This window comes from Emys orbicularis, chromosome 3, assembly GCF_028017835.1.
Source record: "Emys orbicularis isolate rEmyOrb1 chromosome 3, rEmyOrb1.hap1, whole genome shotgun sequence".
NCBI classification, from domain to species: Eukaryota; Metazoa; Chordata; order Testudines; family Emydidae; genus Emys; species Emys orbicularis.
The window spans coordinates 210,043,268-210,058,976 of record NC_088685.1 but is presented as its reverse complement, the minus strand read 5'-3'; the positions used below and the strand labels follow the sequence as shown (position 1 = coordinate 210,058,976).

The 15,709-nt window shown below is 49.7% G+C and overlaps 1 protein-coding gene across 1 annotated transcript; it reads left to right on the top strand.

Annotated features, from left to right (window-relative positions):
- The first annotated feature begins 1,095 nt into the window (after nt 1-1,095).
- On the top strand, nt 1,096-7,744 carry LOC135876524 (cystatin-like). Its single transcript, XM_065401785.1, has 3 exons — nt 1,096-1,317; nt 5,445-5,558; nt 7,334-7,744. The coding sequence occupies exons 1-3, from the start codon at nt 1,096-1,098 to the stop codon at nt 7,409-7,411; spliced, it is 414 nt and encodes a 137-aa protein (XP_065257857.1). The 3' UTR covers nt 7,412-7,744.
- Nucleotides 7,745-15,709: the final 7,965 nt, after the last annotated feature.

The window sequence follows — 15,709 nt, the reverse complement described above, 5'->3', positions numbered from 1 at the left end:
AGAAGCAATTAAGCTCCTTTAGAAAGATAGCTGAAAAAAGAGAAACCACCGCCCAAAGCACTGGCCATGTAGAAGGCCTGGGGAAGCACTAATTGCGGAGGAATAAGAGGAATTTCCCTGAGAAGTGATTGCAAATGGAGGGGATAGTGCATTGATTGGATTGCAGCAGTAAGCGTCCATATGTGTCAGAAGCGGACAGGCAAGAGAAAGTACCTGAGAAGCTCTGGTAGCATGGCTCTGTCTAAGAGGAAGCCAAGAGAGGGGCATTTTCTTTGGGCAGAGTGCTGGCTGAAAAGGTAGGCTTGGAATTATGAGCAAGGAAACTACTTTCTGTTAAAACAAAAACAACAAGGAGTCTGGTGGCACTTTAAAGACTAACAGATTTATTTGGGCATAAGCTTTCGTGGGTAAAAACCTCACTTCTTCGGATGTTCACTGCATGCCACGCAACCTACCTCTTGCCCCTTCAAAAATATCAGCTAAATTGTAAATTAAGCAATCTCGATTTGGGGGGCTGAGGTCTAGTTCATGTTTTGTCAAGCAGGGGGAGATGAAGTGAAGGGCTAAGTGGAGCCCGCTGCTGATGTTTTTAATTCCACATGCTGATGAGTTTGTTTCATCCCGAGACGGAATGTCGATGGCGGAAAGAAAAAGTAGCTCAACATTTTAAGGGGCAGGGAGAAGACGACAATTAAAATTTGCTCCCACGTCTCCAAGGCCTGTTTGCAGACAGACAGTTCCCCCTTTGCCATGTGTAACCAAAGCCAAATGCAAGTCCCCCCCTCCCCGGGGGGGGGGGAGGGATGCAAACGGCAAGGGGCGATGGGGTCCATCTCAGGGGTCAGTCCCTGGGCAGCGCCACACGCTGGGACCCCCCAGGCTCGGTGATCTCGGCGTTGGCAGGAAGGGGGCTGGGGGAGGCGTGTGCGCTGGGGGCAGTGTCCCGGCGCCCCCCAGCCGGGATAGGCGCAGGCTGCGGCCGTGTGGGCCGGCCGGGGCGGGCCCTGCCCGGAGCCTGCCCCCCGGGCGAGGGGGATATAGCGCTGCGCCGGGCCGGCCCCTGGCACCGCCGCTCTCCGCCCCAGCCAGTGCAGGATGATGGGCGCCCCGTGGCTCTTGCTGGCCGCCCTGGCCCTGGCCGCCGGCGCGGCGCTGGCCAGGGACCGGCCCCCGCGGCTGCTGGGGGGGCTGATGGACGCCGAGGAGAACGACGAGGGGGTGCAGCGGGCGCTGCGCTTCGCCATGAGCGAGTACAACAAGGCCAGCAACGACAAGTACCGCAGCCGGGTGGCCGAGGTCATCCAGGCCCGCAAGCAGGTACCGCCCCTCGCCCCCCGCCGGCGGCAGCCAGGGGAGGGTCCCGGGGGAGCACCCAGCCAGCCCCCCACCGCCTCCCCCCGGATCTCCGAGCAGAGCCCCGGGCAGACGGTGACGCCCCTGTGTGAATCCCTGGATTTAAACCCTGCCCCCCCCCCCCACTCCTGCACTGGGCCCCTAACCCCTGCACCCCTCCTCCTGCACCCACGTGGTGAAACTGATCTGGGTGCACGGAGCACCTGGCATCGCAGCTCCCCGCACCCCTAAGGGGCTGTGGGTGGGGGGAGTGAGGAGCGAGGTCAGGGCTCCCTGCATCCAGGGCACTTTCCCCACCTGCATTCAGGGCACTTTCCCCACCTGGGCTGCGTAAGGGGAGGGCTGCTCGCCTCACAGCACTGCCCAGGTGGGGAAGTGACCTGGATGCACCGAGCGCTTGGTGTTGCTCCTTATCCCCCCCCCTCCAGCCCCATATGGGGGCAGTTGGACTGTTGGGGGGGGGCAAGCAATATCTGTACTCATCAGCTGTCCTCCCCCCTACCTCCATCAGGAGGGAGCAGGGAAAACCCTGGGTACCCCCGCGCTCCCCTGCCAGCCAGGAGCAGTTTCTGACTGTACACCGGCGGTGCGCAACTCTGTGCTGCTGCATGGCACTTTCTTGGCCATGGTGCCCCTGGGCGGTTGCCTGGGTGGCCCACCCCTAAGGCTGGCCCTGGGCGGCGGAGGGGAGGTATCTGGCTGTTAACCTGGCCCTGGAATGTGCCGCTGTAGCAGAAGTGGGAAAGAACTGGTAGGTCTGAGGGACCTGTAGGGGGTTGGTTCTCCAACTCCATTTATTTTACCCCTGTGTAAGGCTAAGGTACCTGCAGAACTGGTGTTACTCCTAGTTTTTACCCCAGCTTCAGGCAGGCCCCTGTAGTTATGGTTTTTCCCAAAGGTCAGGGCGGGAGATGACAGCTAGTTTTGCTAATGTAAAATGGAGAAATCAAGAGATGCAAAACCCAAGCTGAGCCAGTAAGTGGTGGGTTACTTTCCACTACTGAGTTTCCTCTCTAAGCTGGTGCTGAGCAAATGCAGTTGGTGAAGGTGAGGCCAGTAGGCTGCGCCTTGTAACCAAACTGCTGCATGTGAACATTTCTTCTCAGGCTTCTCTGCTTTATTCAGTCTTCACTCCATTGTTGCTTGCAGGCTTTTCCCCTCCTTCATGTTTTCCTAGGGGACCCATCTCTTACTAATCAAGCATTTTGTATTGGGGCTTTAAAATCCCCACCATTCCCCAGTTGTTTGATAGAACTACTTGTATAGGCACTGAACTACATGAGAACTAAGGGCTTGTCTACACTACAAAATTAGGTCAACTTAAGATAGGTCGACCTACAGCCACTGCAGTCATTAAATTGGTTGTTGGTGTCCACCGTACCCTCCTTCTGCTGGTGGTGTGCATCCTCATCAGGAGCGCTTGCACCCATTGAAGTGGGGCATTGTGGGGCACTGACAGCTGTGCAGGGCTCACAGCTGGAGTACCCCGTGACAGCCCCAGCTGTGAGTCAGGCACAGGGCTCAGTTTCACAGCAGGGCCCCTGCCAGCAATGAAATTGACATTCTTGTCAGTTTCATAGCTGCTGTTATTTCACATTTTGTCTCTGGCTGTCAGCCCAGTGCAGGGCTCACAGCTGGCGCTCCCCCTCTCCTCCCCGCCCTGGGGCTGACAGCCTCTGGTGACCAAAGGTGAAATAATAGGAACAGTGAAACTGACATTGTAAGTTTCACTGCTGGTAGGCTCCTTGCTGTGAACTTGAGGCCAGGTGCCTGGGCTTAGAGAGAGAGTGTGTGTGTGTGTGTGTGTGTGTGTGTGCGCGCGCGCGCGCGCCTGGCTACCTTCCAGTGAGAGATTGAGGGGGAAGGAGAGCTTGAGTCCCCCCTTCCACACTGGAAGGGGGGCTGTCAGTCCCCGTGTGGGGGCAGACAGCCAACAGGCGATGTAAGTAGCACAGTGTCTACACAGACAGACACTGTTCTCCTAACTACATCGACCGAAGCGCTACACCCCTCACAGAGCTGGAGTTATTAGTCGATGTAGTGGGCGACTTCCATCTGCGGGAGCACCATTGTAGCGTAGACACTTGCATAGTTAGGTCAATGTAAGCTGCCTTACGTCAGCCTAACTATGTAGTGTAGACCAGGCCAGTTGCAGGAAAACAAACCACCAAGCCAGCTTTTTGAAAAAGGAAATAGGAACAGAGAAGCAGGCCTTCTCTGAAAGGCAAACAGTAACCAATCAGCAGAAAGGGGTGTTTCTCTATACTTCATTCTAGCACTTAGAATCTTTGTGGTTGATATACTGTGTAGTGCGTACATATCTAATGCAGACACAAGTGTCCACCTGGTGAGAAGATGAGAGAATGAATCATGTTAGCCCCAGCACTTAATGCACAACTAGAGAGTGCTCAGATCTAAACACTCATCTGAAATGTCCCTGCACAAGGGGTGGGGGGGAAGTGGAGTGGAGAGGGAAATGAGTTGGTTCCTTTCGAAAGTTTAGTGGGGTAGAGGGAGGGGCAGTTTGCCTGTTTTATCTTAGAAATATTAGGAATGTAAACTCTGCTTTTCCCAGGCCCTCTTGTATGTTCCTGGAGAGGTTTTCTTAATTTGAAGGGGTTGAGGTTGTTGTAACGAAAAGATTTTTAGAGGTTAACAAAACCAAAGACTTTCAAACAGCTTGAATAAAAATCATTTGCCTTCACAGTGTTTTTGGGTTTTGTTTCTATGGTATCTGTAATGTCATAACCACCCGTCCCAACTGCCCAGTCATCCAGAGAGTTTCCCAGGGAAAAAACCCAGGGCCTTAATTGCTAATGAAAAACAAGCAAGGAGAAGGGGAAATAATTAGGAGAACGGAACCAAAATCTTTTAGGCCTTTTCTCTGCATTACAAAGAAACAAATGCCACAAACCCTTCTCTCCTCCCCTTCCTCTTCTGCAGGACATCTTTGGAGGCTGAAGTGACTCTTAGTGGCCTTGAGACAATTTGATCAATGCTTTAAAAATAAAGCAACAAACAAACCACTAACTAGTTACTTAAATAACAATACCTAGCTCTTACACAGTGCTTTTCATTGGTAGATCAAGACTCTTTACAAAGAAGGTCAGTAGCATTAGCCCCATTTTGGGGAAACTGAGGTACAGGGCAATGAAGTGACTTCTGCAAGCTGGCCAGTGGCAGAATAAGGAATAGAACCCAGATCTCCTGACTCCTAGGCTAGTGCTCTAGCCACTAGTTCACACTGCTACCCCAAATGATGGGAGGAAGCCTATGTGAGACTTAGAAACTGAAATTGGAGGCCTTTAGCAGTTACTATGTTTTCTAATGCATATTGCAGTAGTGAACAGAGACCCTGATGGGGATTGTGGGGGCGGGGCGCTCCATAATGCTAGACAGTGTAGAAACACAGACTGTGCCAACAGCCCAAAGTGGCAAGGCCTGAGAAAGGAGGGTGAAAAAGACACAGCAGGCATAGACAGTGATCAGGGTTATCTAACCTATGGACTCTCCTCAGCTGCCCTTCTGCATTGAGTGGTCAGTTCATTTTTCTATTAACAATTAAAATAGGCTGCCCTCAACTGCCCCCCAATCAGAATTGTGTTAGTTTAAAAAAAAAATTGTCACTTGCGGTTTCAAATACTTCACTTGAGCAGTTCTCCTGAATGAATCAGCACCTTGGGTTTTGTTTTCTGGCCTGCAAAGGGTGCTGGGTCCTTATTTTTAATTGCCACACACAATCCTTTTGGATGCATGTTTGGTTTCAGTCCCTTGGACCATCTCTCTGCTTTTCCAGTGTCACTCACTTATTCCTTGCACCTCCATTTGTTCAAGACACTTTTCTTTAGTATTTATTGCAGTATGACCCCTAGAGGCCTCCCCTGCGATCAAATGGTGCTTGATGCTGTACACACACCTAGGAAAAGAGTGCCTGCCACAAAGAACTCAATCCTAGACTAGCAACATCACCACAAAAACAAGGCTTCCTTTTAGTCCGGTCTCACGTTGACCCTCTCAGCAGGTCAATGGCCTGTAGTGCTTTCTAGACAATGGATCAGTGCTGTAAACAAGCTTTCCCCCTCCTTTTACAGATTGTGTCCGGAATCAAGTACTATCTGAATGTTAAGGTTGGCCGGACAACTTGCACAAAGTCATCAACGGACGTTCAGGACTGTGAATTTCATTCAACACCAGAGCTGGCTAAGGTATGGCATAGAAAGAGCTTAAAAAACTCAGAGGGCTAGTGTATCTATAAAACTTGGATTAAGGTCTGACCTAGATGCCCCAGATCTTATCTGGGGCCCCATTGTGCTAGATGTGGTACAGACACATAGGGAGACAGTCTCTGCAGCACTTGCAGTCTTAAATGGACAAGACAGACAAAGGGTGGGAGAAAAGTGCTATTATCCCCATTTCACAGATGGGGAACTGATGCACAGAGAATAAGTGACCTTATCCAAGGTCACATAGGTCTGGCAGAGCTGGGAACATAACCCACAGCTCTTCACTCTCACTCCAGATCCTACTCCTCTGTCACATTGTTCATTGGCAATTTGAGAAATTTAAGTTTCGGTCCCAAACTTATTAAAGGTTCATTTTGTCACCAAGGTCTACAAATAGGTTAATGGTGGCAGAGGTTAGTTGCTACAGGAGTTGAGATCTGACAGTTGCGGGAGATTTGCAAAGAATCCCAGGCCTCTGCACACAAATAACGTAATTCAGTGGGGAATGTCGCCTGATTTCAGATCAAACTCCTTAATGACTAAACTGAGCCACCAAATAGTGCCTAATCAGAATCCAGTTTTCAATACTACTACAGCCTTATCATTATTAAGGACTTCTGAAAGGTTGCCGACCCCTGATCTAGGCCAATAGTTCTGAAGTGGTGTGCCGAGTCTTCATTTATTCACGCTAATTTAAGGTTTTGCGTGCCAGTCATACATTTTAACGTTTTTAGAAGGTCTCTTTCTATAAGTCTATAATATATAACTAAACTATTGTTGTATGTAAAGTAAATAAGGTTTTTAAAATGTTTAAGAAGCTTCATTTAAAATTAAATTAAAATGCAGAGCCCCCCGGACCAGTGGCCAGGACCCAGGCAGTGTGAGTGCCACTGAAAATCAGCTCGCGTGCCGCCTTCGGCACACGTGCCATAGGTTGCCTACCCCTGGCCTAGATTATCAGATGTGTGCCTGCATGCACATTTATTGCAACTGCGCATGAAATTGTACATGCACAGTTCCTGCTGGTTGCACAGCTAGCTGGTAACTTGTGTGTGCAGTTACTAGCGTTGTGCATGCTGCAGTGGTGCACGCACTGATGAGTTAGCTGCCCTGACTTGTCCTTTTTTTAAACGTACATGGGTGCTAGCTCTCTTCTGAAAAGCTCCATCAAAGCTTCAGACTCCCGTTGTTGAAAGTCTTGGCTGAAGTTAGGCTCTTAGGGTATGTCTACACTGCAGTTAGGCACCTGTGGCTGGCCCATGCCAGTTGACTTGGGCTCGCACAGCTTGGGCTATGGGACTGTTTAACTTCAGTGTAGACATCCCACCTCACAGGGTCCCAGAGCCCAGGCTCAAGCCAAACCCGAATGTCTACACTGCATTTAAACAGCCCCCGAGCTTGAGCCAGCTGGCACGGGCCAGCTATGGGTGTCTAGTTGTGGTATAGGCCCCCTGAGAGGAGCTAACCTGATCTTCAAAAGTGCCGAGCACTCAGCCATTCCTGCTGACTTTGATGGCATTGGTTGGCGGCTTGACACTTTGGAAAACTAGTTTTCCAATTCTGGTCTCCTGTTGATGAAACTGTTGTCCCAGAATATTCACAAGTGCAGATAATTTAAAGAGCCACCTTCTCAGTTCTGCAACATGCTACTGACCTCCACAGATAGTAAATGTTTGCATCCCTGGCATGACCAGTTCAATTAGATCTGCATTTTATATTTGTAAACTAACTTTTTCCCCTCTCCCCTTTCTCCTCAGCACATCACTTGCAACTTCGTAGTGTACACTGTTCCTTGGCTAAACAAAATTAGCCTACTGGAAAATAAATGCCAATAAGCACCTGTTTGTTCCCGCACACGTCGGCAACCAGTTGTTGTAGGTTTGCTGTTTTTAAAGCAATAATCTGAATTACCCTCTCGAGATGGATTTCCGTCCATTGCTCTTAACTCAAATGCTTATGTATACTTGTGCTATGCAAGTAAAGTTCTATAACCTTCCTTTGAAGCACAATAGAATGTTTTTTGTTTCTTACCTATAATTACTTTGTTCCTCCAGTCTGTCCTTTCAAATAAAACATTAACCTAACTTGTCAACAGCAGAGGTTTTGAGAAATGTTTGTGTCCCTGTTACAGAGACTGACAGAAATAAAACTAATTAATGAGTGCCAGAGCATGTAGTCATTTTGTCAGGAGTGTGCATTATAAGCCTACGAACGGATGTGTTGCCTATTAAATGGAGGAGCTTTCCCAGGAGCTAGCATCTGATTGCAAGTTCCCCACACAGTTCTGCCTGTGTAGCTCAGTTCTGACCAACAGCACTCATGCTGTTTGGCCTGGGTTTTGCTGCAACAGTTGTGTGGCGTGGTTATGTTGGCAGTCGTGTGAGATCCTACTCATAGCACCCATATAATCCAGGTTTGGATTATGGTGGTGCAATGAACAGATTCCCTCTTTTAATTTAAAGCGAAGATTCTGGGCAGCGAGACAGTAGCCTGAAAAGTAACTCTAGCTGTCCTAGTTGTGAAGGGATCACATTTTCAAGGGTTAACCAAGGCAGCATTGTCTCTCTGCCTGAGTCTGCTGAGAGCCTGGAACAATAGGTCTAAGAGGTGTGTACTGCCCCATCAATCCAGAAGGAGCTAAAACCGAGGAGCCCTACTGAAGGGTTGAGCCCAGTTTCAGTTGCACAGGGATGCTCGGAGAACATGCACAATGTAATGGGAGGGATGAATCATGGGGTGGAGCTTTTCTGATGGGTGGATATTTTTAAAAGAAGTGCCCCTGTCATTTTGCACCCCCTCCCTGCCCCTGAATATACCATAATCTTCAGTGCATTATAAACACCTAGACACATGGATGAGGTATCCCAAGGACAGTACTCTGAGCTCCCTGTGTTTGTAATGGTTAAACATGATGCCGTTCCCCCCCGCTCCCCCAGAGATTTCATTTCAGTCAGTGTTGGTAGAAGTACAACATCGGGGAGGAGCAATTGCTTTCAGAGACAGTCAGGGCCTGAGAAGGCTTTTCCTCAGCAGACAAAACACCACAAATAATGGCTTTGATCCTGCAGATCTGCACCCAGGTGCAGAAGTGTTTGCAGCATAGTAGATCTAGACCCAATACTAGAGGAGGATGGGAACATTGTTAATAATGATGCAGAAGTGTTCAATACAGAAGTATTTATCTGTAAGGAAGGATGTACGTGTCTCACACAAGGATGATGAAGTACTTTCCAGTCCATTAGTAAACAAGGAGGATGTTAAACCACATCTACTGGGGATGAACAATTTCAAATCAGCAGCCCTGCATAACTTGCACCCAAGAGTCCAAAAAGAGTTGGCTCAGAAAATCTTAAGCCCCTTCATGTTAATTTTTATGAATCTTGGAATACCTGGGAAATTCCAGAAAACTGGAAGAGTGCTACTGTTGTGCCAATATTCAAAAAGGGGCAAGCAGGAGGACTCAGGTAATTATAGGCCAGTTAGCCTGACATCAATCCCACGCAAAACAGAAAAGCTGACGTGGAATTAAATTGCTAATAAGGATATAATTAATGCCAGGCACCAGGGCCTTATGGAAAATAGGTCTTATCAAAGAAACTTGATCTCATTTTTTGATGAGATTACAAGTTCAGTGGATAAAGGTAGCTGTGGAAGTAAATAAAAATCACTGCTGATAAAGTTTGGCAGAGTGGACAGGGCAAATCTAGATTGCTTGGTAACCTTGCCCCATTCAAACAAAGTGTGTTTTAAAACAGCCAATTATGCATCCAGGAACGAGGAATGCAGGCCATGCCAGCAGAATGGGGGACTGCAGCCTGCAAAGAAGGGGCTGGAAAGGATTTAGGGGTCACAGTAGACATGCAGCTCAACATGCCCTCCCAGTGGGATGCTGTGGCCAAAAGGACTAATGCAGTCCTTGGCTAAACAGGCATGAGTGACGAGAAACAGAGGCGATTGTATCGCTGTATATGGTATTGGGGAATCCACACTGGAATAGTTGGTACAGTTCTGGTGTCCACATTCTAAAGTAGAGGTGGGCAAACTACAGCCTGCAGGCCACATTCGGCCTGCGGGACCGTCCTGGCCCAGGAGGCTAGCCCCGGCCCCTCCCCTACTGTTCCGCCCCCCCCCCCCCCCCGCCTCGCAGCCTCAGCTTGTTTGCTCCACCCCTGGCGCAATGCTCTGGGCGGTGGGGCTGCGAGCTCCTGGGGCAGTGCCGCTGCAGAGCCCGGCCTGACCTGGTGCTCTGTGCTGCGTGGTGGGGGCGGCGTGGCTCGGCTCCAGCTGGGCGGCGTGGCTGTAGTGCCACCAGCGCTCCAGGCAGCGCAGTAAGGGGGCAGGGAGCAGTGGGGGTTGGATAGAGGGCAGGGGAGTTTGGGGTGGTGGTCAGGGGGCGGGGGTGTGGATAGGGGTCGGGGCGGTCAGAGGGCAGGGAACGGGGAAGGGGGGGGGTTAATAAGGAACTGTCTACAAAATGATGCAGCTTATCAGTGGTAAACAGCAGCCACCAACAAACACTCATCAGGGACAAACAAGGCCACCTACTAACAGAAAAAGAACATTTCAAAGAATTGCTGAACAGGGAGCCACCTAAAGACGAAGCAAATATCCAGGAGGCAGAAGAAGATCTTGATATCAACACAGACACCCCAACTAAGGAAGAGATCATTCAAGCCATCAAATCCTTAAAAAATGGAAAAGCTCCTGGCAAGGATAACTTGAATGCAGAATTGTTCAAGGTAAATCCTGAGTTAGCAGCATCTATCCTGGCCCCTCTATTTACATCAGTCTGGGAAAGGGAAAAAGTGCCAGATGAGTGGACTAATGGGGTTATAGTGAAGATACAAAAGAAAGGAACTCTCAGTGATTGTAATAGCTGGCATATCACATCACACTTTTATCTGTACCAAGCAAAGTATTGTGTAAGATCATAGTCCAGTGTATATCAGAGGTAGTTGATAGTGTTCTCAGGAAAGAGCAAGCCGGTTTTCGGAAAGGGCATGGATGCACAGACCAGATCTTCTCTCTACGAAACGTAATAGAACAATGCTTAGAATGGCAACGGCAACTCTACATAAATTTAATAGACCTTGTGAAGGCTTTTGATAGCATTCACAGGACCAGCCTATGGCACATTCTGCAGGTATATGGAATCCCTCTCCATATAATCAACATCAAAAGCTTTTATTTCAACTTTACAATGCAGTGTTGATCACAGTGAGCTCAGTTTTGAAGTCAAAACAGGAGTATGTCAGGGGTGTGTCATGTCTGCAATTCTCTTCAGCATTGCCACCGACTGAGTAATGCGGCGTACAACAGAAGACATGCTAAGAGGCATTAAATGAACACCCTTCTCATCCCCTGAAGACCTGGACTTCGCAGATGATCTCGCTCTCCTACCACATACCCAACACCATATACAAGAAAAAACAATTCAACTCAATGCATTCAGAAGCAAATTGGACTGAAAATCAACCACAATAAGACCGATATCATGACCTTTAATATTGCCTCACCATCACCAGTACGGATAGAGGATCATATTCTCACCAATGTAGAAACATTCACATACTTGGGCAGCACTATCAGCCAGGACGGTGGAACAAGCCAGGACATCCGGAACAGAATCAATAGAGCCAGGAAGACCTTCAGGAGCTTAAATACAGTCTGGAAATCATCAAACTACAACACCAAAACCAAACTCAAGATTTATCAGAGCTGTGTATTTCCAACACTACTTTATAGTGCAGAACGCTGGGGAATGAGAAAGTATGACATGTCCAAACTCTCTTCATTCCATACAACCTGCCTCAGAAAAATCCTCCGTATCTTTTGGCCCAGAACAATCTCAAACCAAGACCTATTCACACAGTGCAGCCAAGAAGATATGAGCACCATCATTGCCAGGAGGCATTGGAGATGGATTGCCCATGTGCTTCGGACGGAAACTGATTCCATCACCAGAGTAGCATTAAGATGGACATCTGAAGGCAAGCGACAACAAGGCCGCCCAAAAACAACATGGCAAAAAGCTGTGGAAGCCGATCTGAAAAACCTGGGGCACAGCTGGGGAACCATTGAAAGACCTGCCAGAAACAGACAGGAGTGGAGGAGCTTCGTTGCTGCCCTAAACACCAGAGGCGTAATGGGAACATGATGATGCTAGCAGCTAAAACAGACACCTATTGTTAAAGGTCCCAGTGTAGCTTGAACTCCTGGGTTCTAACTTATAGCATTTTCATAATGAAATCCCAGCGATCAATTTGCAGCTACAGTTTCTATCCCCATTCTCTGACTTTCAGTGACAGAAGCTGGTGAACAGGGAGTGTCATGGTTTATCACACCGTACAACATTTTGGTTTGCTTGCCTGGGTACAATGGAAGAAATCTGGTGTCTCTACGGTAAAGAGGAGAAGAAATACACTCGTATGTTTAAACACACCCTAGTGAAAATGGACTACAGCAGGGTTTTCACAAATGCACACCCCCAGCCAGGTGTTCGGTAACAGTAGCCTTGCCTCAGTTTCCCTTTGTGTCAGTTTAGAAATTTAGCACCTGGCCTCTCTCTACAGTTCCAGCCCTCTTGCCGGTCATGTGAGTCCCTCCCCTGTCAGGATAGTAAGACCTCTGCCTAGAGTCCCCCAGTCTAGTATCTCCCTCCTTCATCAGAGAGAACCAAAGGAACTTACAGCAGGGAAAAAAATAAAGGCCAACAGACTTACGTTAGTACCCCCACCCTGAGTCTGGGGTGTCAGCAAGCTCCACTCCCTTCCCTTTAAGGAGCTGGAAGGGGGCTCCAGCCCAGATAGCCTGCACTAGGCAGTCAAAGGCTGTTTATTTAGGTTTTTCTGCCTTCCCAGGCTGCGCCCTACCTCTGGCAACCTTCCCTGGATCCTTCTGCCAGGAAATTTGTCCCTTTGGGTGGCTTGGCTTGGCTCCCTCTGATCCTGTGGCACACCTTCACAGTAGCATTTAGCCTCTCCAGTAACCCCCTGCTTTGCCTGGGTTGCAGGATTTTATCCCAGCTGTTTCTAATGGTCACTTCAGCCCAGCTGGGAGAGTGCTGGTAATCGTCATTAACTCTTTAGTGTCTGCTGTCGTGTGGGGGCTGCACATCCCATTATATCTGCCCAATTGAGGAACAATAAGGTAGAAGGCCACAGAGTCAAACTCCTCTCCCTCCCCCCAATCTCCTGCTGCCGGAAAATCCTGTGGGGGCAGGAGCAATGTCTGCAACTGAAATTCATCTGAGCGGGCAATAATTTGCCAAGTGGCTGGGAACGAAGGTAAGCGTTTTAACACTAGCAGGGAGGCGGAGGTGAGAAAGGGGCTGCTGGCGCAGGACGGCGGTGGAAGCGGGAGCCAGGCGAAGGCCAAAGATGGGTGTCCCAAAGTCTGTGTGTGTCCCTGGTCTGGTGAGTTTTTGTAAAGGACGCTCGATTGCAAGAGACCCGCAAACTCGCCACACGGCAGCAGGATCCCAGGAGCTCCCTGGCTCTTTGTGGAAACCACCTCACCCCACTCTGTGCCCTGGAATTCGTGGCGCAGAGCAGCGTAGGGGACAAGAACAAGACTATCCTCCAAAGCCGCGCTGGGTTTTTTGACTAGCATTTACATAGCACACGATAAACAGCGCTGGCCTCACACAGCAGCCTTCCTGGCTCTCCCTCGGGGCCGGCTTGTCCGTGCTGCTCCAGGACTGACCCGCTGTATCTTCTTACCAGGCAGGGGTGCAGAATAAAACGGCAGGGATCTCCCTAGGTGGGGTGGGCAGCGAGCCAAAGGGCTAAGCTATCAGCTGAGCCAGTTGAAAAGATCTGGGGCTAATATTTTCAAAACTTTGCTCCCCGGAGGCAGCGTCTGAACACAGACCCAGGGGGAAGCCGTGCTCCCTCGTCCTCTCCAAAGCGCAATGGGGCGTCAGGCAGCTGCCAGCTCCAGTCAGTGTGGAGACCCAAACACTGTGCCTGGAGCTGCCTTTAATAACTAGCCGCCCTCCACTGACCCTTCCGAGCAGCCAGACACATACAGGCAGCTCCGGCGAAGGCTGTGCCCTGTTTGGCCCAAGCCCTAGTGCAGACGGGAGCAGGAGGAAGAGCCTGCCAGGACCCATGGATGGCGCAGGGTCTGACCCAACGCCAGCCAGGAGTCAGCAGCCGGGTGCGCGGAGACAGCAGCAGGCGTGCGTGTGGCCACTGCTTCAGGCACACGCTGGGGCGATTAGATGCATACGTGACATTCTTCTCGTTAGCAGGTGCCTGCAAAAATACCACTCCCCCCACGGGGGAATCAGACCCACGCGACATCGAGGGCGGCTGGGTTTGTGCTGCGTCCGCTCTCCAGCCTACCTGGGCACTCCCGTTGCTTACTGCTGCCCCCTGGCGGCCAGGAAAGACACCTGCCACCTGGGAAGGAGCCAATCCCGCTCCCATTGCTGTTTGGCCATCGGATGCCAAAGAAGCCGGAGTGAGAGCTAACCTGTGCTGGGAATGAACCATCTGGGAGGAACACGTAATGCCCTCCCCAGCTAGCTGAAGGCTTAAGGCCTCCCCTCCCTTGACAGAGGTTGTCATAGAGTTACACTTGAACAGTGCGTGACAGAGTTTTGCTGTGTAGCATTAAAGAAGATAGCCGGGGGTACAGCAGGCCAGGAATCCATCAGTGAGGGTACCGCTCGCTCCTGGATGAACTGCAGGAGGATGTCCGCCAGCCGAACCTGAAGGGGGACATGACTGATTGCTGCCTAGCGCCTCTGCTGTGACTAAACCTCGGGTTTGAGAGCTGAGTGCTGCCCAGAGGGTTATCACAGAGACAGTACAAGCAGCTTATCTCTTATGCATGGCACAGTAGTTATTGCCCGAATATTATTATGTGCATCACCGATACGAAATGGAGAGACGTCCACAAAACATTCAAGGGGGAGGAGTTATATGAAGGCTGATTAGAGAGATAAGGTGGGTGAGGTGATATCTGTTATTGGGCCAACTTCTGTTGGCCAGAGAGACAAGCTTTCGAGCTACACAGAGCTCTTCTTTGGGTCCAGTCAAGTACAACTGCTTAAATGCAAACTAAGACAAGCATACACTCCTTTGTTCAAGACAGGTCTTTTTGACCAGTTTGATGTTACGTGAGTCTGGACATGTATTTTTAACATCATACGGGGGGAAATGTATAACTTTACACAGAATGCTGCTACACACATTTCACCGTGATATTAATGATCAGCACATTATGAGTTTTCAAATGATACCACACAAGGCATGCCTTGTACGAAGATTATTACAGTAGTGTGTAGGGTGTGACTACAGGGGTGCATTCCATCACACACTGCTAAAGCAATGCTCCCCTAGCTGTTTTTCTCCTGGGCTGGTCCCGTGGGAGCTTTCCCTCCCTTTTCAATCCACTTTAGCCTCCAAATGTAAGTGCCACCAGCGCAAGGCTGAGAGCTGCAGCAGGGCTCCTTGATAGTTAAGAGTGAAAACATCCAGGACATATGGTCTACCTCCCTCTCTGAGAATCAACCGGAGGGAAGTTGCAAGGGGCCTGGAAGCTTGTAGACAACCCATCCTCCAAACACTCACAGGGAAGCCAGTTTAAACACCTTGATGACAGCTGAAAGGCTAGTCTGAGCAAATCAGCCATCCGTAGGGTAGGAGCCTATTGCGTGAGGCACCTGATGAAGTGCCACTGGGCTTAGTTCTTCAGTGCTCAGACACAGGCCTTCACAGAACACGTCTCATTGTCACAGCCGCCACAATGGTCCAGAGGGAAACAGCATAGGATGAAGGACAGAAATATCCAACCCCGAAGCAGCTACTCCTTATTAGAGCTGTGTGAATAACAGATTCCAAAAACTCAGGATGGGGAAGGGATAAAACAAAGGAAGTTCACACAGGTGAAGGAACATCCTTCCACACAGAGTCTTTGTCTCCGGTTATCAGCTGGAAATGCTTTTCAAGAGGGGGACCGAAACTATAAAAAGGAGGGGCAAACACCCCAAGAGACCCCCTCCTCTCTCTCCCTCTCTTTGCACCTGAGAAGACAAAAAGAAGGAGCCATTGAACTCTGGCGGAGTGGTCCTAACCTGAAGAGTTTGGTCAGAAATGCTGTTGGACGCATGTTGGGAGAAACTT

What these genes read in the sequence shown, in the direction of transcription:
- LOC135876524 (XM_065401785.1), top strand. Translation starts at nt 1,096, where the DNA reads ATGATGGGCGCCCCGTGGCTCTTGCTGGCCGCCCTGGCCCTGGCCGCC. An exon ending in TCATCCAGGCCCGCAAGCAG is followed by an intron (nt 1,318 to 5,444) that starts GTACCGCCCCTC and finishes CTCCTTTTACAG; the next exon opens with ATTGTGTCCGGAATCAAGTA. An exon ending in CAACACCAGAGCTGGCTAAG is followed by an intron (nt 5,559 to 7,333) that starts GTATGGCATAGA and finishes CTTTCTCCTCAG; the next exon opens with CACATCACTTGCAACTTCGT.